Below are 9,076 nucleotides of genomic sequence, written 5' to 3'. Positions count from 1 at the left end.
GGAATTTGGGGCTTGTTTTGATAGGGATGAAATGCTCCTCTCAGTGATGGGCTTAATAGCAAAGACGGGTGGGAAAACTGAGGCAAAGGGAAGGAGGGTGCCCTGCCCAAGGTGAGATTGTGGCTGGGAAACACCCCAGGGCTCTCCTTCCAGGTTTGAGGCAACACTGTATTTCTCTGAAAAACTGATAAGAACATGAAGTTACAGATGTGCCAGCAATTTTGAGGTGATCCCTCCATACTGTGTGTCCTAACCCATGTTTTTTAGCAGATCTGCACCATACCTGGTGCAAAGGTCCAGCCAAGCTGTGCAGAAACAGGAGTGCTGCACAGAGTGTTCACAAACAGTATTTAAAATACAGATTTCATGTGGTTTTATTGTGATTGAAGGCAAACAGGCTCTGATGGGAGTTCAGCAGCTCTTGAGCTCTTGCTCGGCTTCCCCTTGCGTGGATGGGTCAAGGATGGGTGTCCAAGAGCTGCTCAAAGCATGTAGTCATGACATTAGTAGGTAAAACCACACATGTACTCTGTAAATACAGAGAGAAGGAAGCCAAGTAAGGCTTCAAAGGCATAGAAGTGACAGGGATGGAGTGTAGCTCGGCTGACCAGGTAGGATATCCATGTGGATACTTGATCTTCCAGTGTTTGTTTGCACAGCTCTGGGCTGCCCTGCCATGGGGCACTCAGCAGAGCATCGGGCCCTCCCTGGAGAAAAGTGCCAGATTCGTTTTCATGGCCTTTTGCAGAGGGATTGCTTCAGGGGTCTGTTCCTGTAAGTTAATATTTGCAACGCACAAGGCTTAACTGAAACCAGGCTGCACAGACATCTGATAACCATAACAGAGGAGATGCTTTTTCCTCACAAGACTGACTTGGAAAAACAAATCCCAAAGCTATTCACTTTGGAAAGATAACAATATGGAAAGAAAACCATCAGGAACGGTGCTGTGTGGTTTACAAGGGGTTTTCAAGTTGAGTCTGTTAGGGGTTTTTTTGTGATCTGCATGTGTTTGCCTGTATTGCTGATGAGTTTGGTTGTTTCTCCCCTTCTTTCTAGCTGGGTTGCCCTTCCTCATCATTGAAACAAGCACAATCCAGCCCTACCAGCGGGGCTTCTACTGCGACGACGACAGCATCAGGTACCCACAGAAGAATGTGGAGACTATCAACGATGCAGTGCTGTGTGCTGCAGGCATCCTCATCGCTATCCTTGCTGTAAGTACCATCTCTGAAACCTCCTCTTCTGTCCCTTGATGGTTTTTTTGTCACCTTTTAGCACCAACATCCCATCTGCTTGAGAGTTTTAACACAGTCTTGCCAGTGTACCGAGGTGCACATGTCCTCTTCGATTATTTGGCTTTTGTGTAATCATGGAGTAGCAAGCATTTGCAAATGAAGGCTTGTAATGCAAAGAATGAGATTAGTCTTGAAGCCTGTAAACAGGCCCAAAGCTGTTTGGGCAAGTCTGTGAGCTTCACAAGAGCTTTTTCACCCTCCAGTAAGAGTTCAGAGTAGAGGCAAAAAGACTTGAGTGTCAGTAAGGACTTGGCATGATTTGTCCCTATTCAAATAATTCTTGGTATTTGCCTATTTTATAAGGTTTAAAAAACAAAGAAAAGATACATCTTTTCAGCTAACCAGTGCCTGGAAAAGTTTAACAGGTTAGTATTATGTTTTTAAGAGATTTCATATTACAGCCTTTTTTAAAAGACAATTAAAACCTTCCATGGGGAGCATATTCCCAGAGTCCGCACTGTGAAAAGTAGTTAATGCACCACCTTCCCAATGCCTCTTCATTTCCCTTTTCCTGCCAGCTATCCTAGAGCTGTGCTAGGAAATGATTGTGCGGCAAGAGCTTTATATGACAGCCAAAGATCTGAACTCAGCCCATGAGTGTGAGCCACCTCATGCCAGCATGTATTTGGTGCTGGGGCAGAAGGCAAGAGCTGTCTCCTGGTTGTTGCTTAAACACTTCCAGCTTAGATGAAATTCCCCTGTGAAAAGTACCTGCATTTTCCTTCTCACCTGCTGCCAGCACAGCTCAGGTGTTTTCCCAGAGACTCTGCCTTCCTCTTGGTCCTTCAGCTGAGAGGGATAGAAATGGAGAAGTCAGGAGCACTTGTTGCCCTTGTAAGTTGCATCTTTCCTGGCAAGGAGTTATGTCATGGGCGGTAGATATTTTAGCATGGCACAGTTCCTGCTTTGGTAATACCCCATCCTCAGCCTTGCTACCCCATGACGTGGATATCGCCATAATTTCCTGATCTCGCCGTCATTTCTTGACCACATTAACTCATTTAGCCAAGTAGGTCCCCAAAACGGCCCTGTTCCTATGGCCCCTCCCTCCCCAAAGCAAGCCCAAAAGGTGCCAAACCCCCAATTCCATAAACATGGCAAAATTTTACCCTGCAGGTGAATGACCCCCAAGTGTGGAAAAACCATAAAAATGAAATGAAAAAGCCTCTCATTTTCACATTACTGCCTGAGCTATTGGCACACTGGCTCCATGCAGAGTGTGCCTCTGATCCATAATGAGGCAGTGACAAATACAGGAGTTGGAACACAAACTGGAAACATAATCAGCTGTCTATGTGATCCATCAACTTTCTACCACGAAATAGCAGGTCAATTAAAAGAGAAAGAAAATGCCCAAAGAATTAGATATTTCTGCCCTGGTTTCACTGTGCCCACAACAAATGGAACTTAATAAGGTAAATTCAAAAGCTCAGTTATTTGCTGTTGAGTGACACAAATGGCTAACGAGGAATTGAAGCAACAGATTTCTTTGCTATGGCAGCCTGCGTGGAAAATTCAAGTCAGCCTGACCTCTTTTTTCAAATGTAACCCAGATACCAGAATTACTGTAGCATAATAGGAATTCCTTCCAAATCCACAACACACTGACTCCACTCCTTTCGCTCACATCGTTTGCCTTCAGAAGGCAGGACAGTGGTTATGAGGACTTCCAGGGAGCTGGAGTTTGGGATGGAGCAGCCAAAATTTCACACCCTTCCTTTATGTGGCGTCATGGGCAGTCTAGCCCAGGGTAAAAGGTCCAGGTCATGTTTTAAGTGGCTTGAGGACACCCAGAGAGCTCCTTAAGTAAACGGCAGAGACAAGACCTTTGCTTCGATCAGGATGTGAGAAGATACGCATTTGGTTTTAACATCTGTGTATTTACTGACTCCAGGCAAATTTCCATGCAGATGACACTGGAGAGGCTTGTGCCCCTGGGCTGTGCTCTTTCCTGACTGCTCTTCATGCTGGAAGATGGTTAATTTGATGTTGGTGGTCCCTTGGATGGACAGGGGAAGGTGACATTCTCCTCTTCCTGAGCCTCCTATGGGTACTGCTGCTGTGGTCCCCTGTGTCCCCACACCTGATAGGTCTTGAAAGCCTGTGAAAGATTCCTAAGAAAATTAATTTCCAAGGTAATTAAAGTTACGTAGCTGGATTTGCTGGTTGTTTTACAGTGAAGGTGATACTCTTCAATGTGATTAGCATAAAGAATGTTACACCAGAGACTTGAGTGACTAGAAAAGCTCTAAAAGTAATTACAGGCTAATTGGATTGCTAGTGATACCTTATAATAACAATAAAATGGGCATGACAATCAAAAGTCTGCAAAAAGCATTCACAGACAGAAAAGCTTGATATTGGCTTCTCTCTAGTGACCATCTATCTTAAGTGTTTGTGACAGTCCCTGGGACCTGAGCCCATCACCTGGGAATGGCATATGTCCCACGTGGATGGCTCGCCAGAAGTGCAAGACATGAGAAGAACTTAATATCTTTAAAACTTGCTTTCTTCTCAGAATGTCCTTTCAGTTCATGCACTCTGTGCTGCATTAGTTTTTTCACTGTCCTGCTCTATCTGGGACAGCAGCTGCCAAAAAACCAAGTTTACTCGATTTTTAGCTTCTCATTAAGCTTGATACATGGCTTTCACTAAGCGGGGAGGGTTCATAGCTGCCCAGCAGCATGTTAGCAAGGGAATGAAGGCTCCAATTTACAATCTGCTACATGTGTGCAATTACCCAGACCACCAACAGTGAGAAAAAAATATTAATCCCCAGACTTTTGTTGGTCCCCATTTTAAATGGTCACATGCCTTTCCCAGGCCAAGAGCCTCAGGTTTACATGGATCTGTTTGTGAGTTTGGAGTAATGGCACATCTGCCAGTATCAGATATCATCCTTAATTTGTCTTGTCTTTCCTGTGTGAAAGCCATGAGTTTCAAGCCTCATGGTGCCCCTTCTTGTGGATTTAGGCTTTTGGGCAGCTGTGGCAGTGGCCTGCTCTTGTGCAGGGGCCTCTGTGTCCATCCAGGACAACCTCCCTCTGCAGTTCTCATGCCAGCAGGTTTCCTGGCTGCCAGCTTGTGCTGGAAAGTGGTCCAGAATGGAGATGAAGTCTTTGGAGACTGTAAGGATTAAAATGATGCTGAAGCCAGTTTGCTGCAGCTCCCTGGTCCAGGAGTTCCAAGAGAAGATTCCAAGCATCAGATTTCCAAGAGTAAATCTCAGTGGTGACATGAAAACCCCGAATGATGGTGCAGCCACCCAAAGCATTTCTGTGCATGGTAGTAGAGTGGTCTAGCTTGGCCTTTACTTTTAATTATTATAGTTGTATCTCTCTTTGATAAAGCTTTGCTTAGCTGCAATTTCAGCTGCCTTAGGTCAACCTTTGTTTTTTCAAGCCCTGGTACAAGTGAGATCAAACAATGACACAGCTTCATCTCCTCTTAGTCTAATTGCCATACTTTTCCAGTTTATTAGTTTCCAAAGGTTGTGCCAAGCTTTTAAAAAAGGTAGGCAGGGGAGCCTTGTCTCCTGCTTATGGATGGCAGGCTGCCATGCTGAGAGGAATATTACTGGCTGCTCCAGAAAGGGATTAACATGAAGGCATTTTTCCTGACAGTTAATTTTACATATCATGGTCCTTGTGACTAGAGAGAGGCAGAGACAAAGGGGCATCCAAAAAAAAAATTCTGCCTCAATTTATTACTCAGGTATAAAAACATGTAAAGTAATGAATAAAATCCTAAAGCTGTAAATCTGGAGTTTAAAACTTAGGTGTGTAGCGTGACGGAGAACAATTTAAGCCTTTGCCTCTTTGGAAGAGGTGAGACATTTGGACTTCATTTCACAGCCTGATTTTCATTAACCTGCCTTTTAAGAGTCATTGTGAGAAGTTGGGTCTTTTGCTCCCTGACAGTGATTTATGGTGATACTGTCAAACCTCAACTCCCCTGACACAAGAAAAGCATAACTTGCTGCCAGGCAAGGGCATGACCCCTTGAAATGCCCCAGAATAGCTGGCATCTATTGAGGCTTGGAGAGGCTTGAGCTGGGTTTGGTGGCAGCAAATTTTGGACCAGAATCTGAAAAGTTTGGGGCTTTTTCATGCTTCCCCTGTTGTGTTAATGATTCTATGAGAGTATGATAAGCAGGTTGTTAGTTTATTTTCCTCCAAAATCAGTTTGATAAGAGGGGAGTGGGTCTGGCCTCTCATTCCCAACACACACTGATTCTTTATCTGGTTTATGTTAAGATTTTTTCCCACTATGCTGGAGTTCTCACAGAATCACTAAATGATCAGAGTTGGAAGAGACCCTTGAGGATCATCTAGTCCAGCTCCTGGCCCTGCACAGGACGTCCCTGATAATCACACCATGTGCCTGTGACTGTTGTCCAAACACCTCTTGAACTCTGTCAGGCTCTGTGTTCTTTCACTTCTGTAAAGATATGCCAACGTGCTAAGCCAAAGTCTACCTTGGTTTTTTTTATTTTGTTTTGTTTATTGAATTTTTCCATAAACAACATTCCAAGCATTGCAGTCTCTTCTTGAAAGGAAAGAGGAGGAGGATGAAGAGACATTGGGCTGTCCTTCCTCACTGTGCGAGCAGATTACTGGTTTGAGATGCTCAGAGCATGAAGTGCTCTCAGCCCTGCATTTACACCCATCACTGGTTTTGCACAGCATTTTTCCTACTCCCTAACATCTCTTGTGTTTCCCCCACAGATTATAACAGGAGAGCTCTACCGCATCCACTACCTGAAGGAGAAATCCCGCTCCTTTATCCAGAACCCCTATGTGGCAGCACTCTACAAGCAAGTGGGCTGTTTCGTTTTTGGCTGTGCCATCAGCCAGTCCTTCACAGACATTGCCAAAGTGTCCGTTGGGCGCTTGCGGCCACATTTCCTGGCAGTTTGTGATGTGGATTTCTCCACCATCAACTGCGCTAAGGGAGTTTACATCAATAACTACACCTGCAGGGGAAATGACAGCTCGGTCCAGGAAGCCAGGTGAGAGCCTGTGGCACGAAAGCGATGGGTTGCTGACACTAAATATGTCTCAGGAGTTTATCTGCCAGCAAAAGATGATTCAAATCTGAAAGAGAGTAGGTTTAGATAAGATCTTAGGAAAAAATTCTTCCCTATGAGGGTGCTGAAGCACTGGCACAGGTTGCCCAGAGAAGCTGTGGATGCCCCATCCCTGAAAGTGTTCAAGAGCAGGTTGGATGGGGCTTTGGGCAACCTGATCTAGTGGAAGGTGTCCCTGCCCATGACAGGAGAGTGGAACTAGATGGTCTTTAATGTGCCTTCCAACCCATATCAGTCTAGGATTGTATGAAATGCTGCTTTTTCTGCAAAGGCAGCAAATCTGTTTTCCAGTGACCAGCAGTTTCCCTTGGGAAGTGTGGCACTCAGCTGAATAATATTTCTTTCCCTTTCTCTTTACTCCTACACTATTGTTTCCCTGAGCAGTTGCTCAATGTGGGAATTCACCCATGAGCTGAGCTCATGGTGAGCATACCGAGCTGTCCTGTATGGAGGAGCAGAGAGCTTCTCCTCCAGAAAGGCTCCACCATGCAGGCAGAGCTGTCAGTGCCTCCCCTTCCAGCTCTCTGTCGAATCCATCAGATGCTCAATTTTGACTTTACTGCACATTTCACATGCTGCAATTAAGCAACCGGAGAAGTTGCTTGCTTCTTATTTCTTTGGGGTTTCCTGGTTATTTGAGGCGAGATGATGAGTTATCGGGTTATCCTGGAAATAACTGCTGTCCCATGAGTAGACCAGGAAGGGACAAACAATGTGAGCATCCTGTCCATCCGTTTGCTTTCTGCCTCATGAGCAAGCAGGGCGGATAACAGAGGTTTTATAATCCAAAGGATTGGGGGTTGTGGGTCCCTCTGCTTTGGCACCCTCAGTAACCACAGGCAAGTCACCATGTTGCATGTAAAATTATAGTACTGAAGATTATAGTGACTTGTTCTTAGCACCTGCTTTGTTTTGCAGGAAATCCTTCTTCTCTGGGCATGCATCTTTCTCCCTGTACACCATGCTGTATTTGGTGGTAAGTAACCTCACTGAACTGATTAATCCCCTGTCCCCTTTCCTGAGGCACTCACACACATTCCATAGCAGTAATGGCAGTGTTGGAGGTAGGAAGTTGGCAGAAAACAAGAGTCTGAGCTGATGGTGGGAAGATCCACTCTGAGCTGTTGTGGTGTCATGGAGACTCCTGGGGTGATAGCTGAGCTGTGCAGCTTTGGGATGTAGCCAAGGTTGCAGTTAAATCCAAATCCTACTAAACTTGTGGATGACCTGTGCAATTTTGTTCACTCCACAATGTGGTTTCCACTGGGGCTAGTTTAGGGCAAGCCAAAACATTTCATGAATGGAGGGGAAGACGTACTGCCATGGCTCTGTCAGGGAATGACAATTGGTTCCCAAATGTGCCAGCAGAGCAGGTGGAGCAGCCTCTGCCTGCCTGATTCCGGAGCAGAGAGCTGGGACTTGCTTTCCTTTGTCAGTGAGAAATGGCTCTGCCCTTCCTGTGCCGGGGCTGGGGCCAGGGTGGCTGCCAAGGTGCTTCCTGCTGGGACTGCGGGAGGCACACTGCCCGCGCCCCACATGGACTGGACCCGCACATGGCGTTTGGGGAGCGTCTGGATAGTGATTTGTGCCTGGTTTTAAAAAATTATTTCTTTTGTAAAAAGTCAGGAACAAAAAGGTTTAGTGTTCCTTTTAGGATTTGTGCACCTCCTTTATCTAAGCTTGGACTAACAAGCAAAGAAACAGCACGGCACTGATAAAAACATAAAACATGAGCTTTTATCTATGAGCTCTGCTTCCCCCCCATCCCTTACCCTCTGGAAAGATAAGTGACCACTGCTCCCTGCCTTTCCAGCCCTGGATCCCCCCTCCCTGCATGAAATTTCTGTAGCTGAATCACTATGCTTTCCAGGCAGTTGTGGGCGGCATATTAAATTCTTTCTTTGTTTTCCCTCTTATTTTATTTGTTCTTGGAAAACTTTTGAATTTATTCAGTAAACATTTTGGCCGTTTCCTCCCAGCCACGTTATTATGAAGAGCTGCCTTGGTGATGCTTTACAGGAGGCTCAGCCCATTGTAAAAATTTGAGCTGAGTTTGGAAACCATCGGTTGCACCGGCATTTATGTATTTCCAAGGAGATCTGTGAGCAGTCAGATAAGTCAGCCCTGAGATGCTTTTGAACCCGACATCCTGACACAACAAGGACTGCAGGTCCCTATTAAACTGATGATGGTTTCTCTACCAGGGCTTGACTCTCTTTCACAGAGTGTTAGGCAAACCTTGTTACTTTGCCAGGGTTTTTTTCCATGTGTTTTTCTGAGAATCCAACACTTGTGGAGCAGGTGAGAAACAAATGTGCCTGAGGGACTGGTGGCAGAGGGTGCACTGGAGAGTCCAAAATTGCAGAGTGCATTCCGCATTCCCACTGGATGCATGGAAAACCTTCATGGCTCATTTTCCAGTGCTGCTTTGCACCAATGCCTCCTGCCTGCTTTTCTTTATAACTTTGCAACAGGCTTTAAAAGTGGCATTTAACTTCTGTGTGATGCTCCAGAGCAGGCAGCTGCCTCTGGTCTCTTTGCTGCTCTGTCCCAGTATAGGAGCACTTTAAGCTGTCAGCACTCAGCAGCCTCTGCCCACACTCCTAGATCCAGGGCAACAGGCTGCACCACTTAGCCCTCTTCATGGAGAGCAAATCCCTTTAAAATTATTTTATTTTATTTTATTTTA

The 9,076-nt window shown here is 45.5% G+C and overlaps 1 protein-coding gene across 1 annotated transcript; it reads left to right on the top strand.

The window, feature by feature from the left end:
- Positions 1–1,032: 1,032 nt before the first annotated feature.
- PPAP2B (phosphatidic acid phosphatase type 2B) lies at positions 1,033–7,363 on the top strand (the record flags this gene model as incomplete). Its single annotated transcript, XM_009075541.1, has 3 exons — positions 1,033–1,217; positions 6,026–6,309; positions 7,306–7,363. Coding segments are annotated over 3 exons (527 nt in total), but the record flags the coding sequence as incomplete, so codon positions are not given.
- Between the last annotated feature and the right edge of the window lie 1,713 nt (positions 7,364–9,076).

This window comes from Acanthisitta chloris, unplaced genomic scaffold (genome assembly GCF_000695815.1).
Source record: "Acanthisitta chloris isolate BGI_N310 unplaced genomic scaffold, ASM69581v1 scaffold42565, whole genome shotgun sequence".
Classification (NCBI taxonomy): domain Eukaryota; kingdom Metazoa; phylum Chordata; class Aves; order Passeriformes; family Acanthisittidae; genus Acanthisitta; species Acanthisitta chloris.
This window is presented reverse-complemented; position numbering and strand designations above follow the sequence as displayed.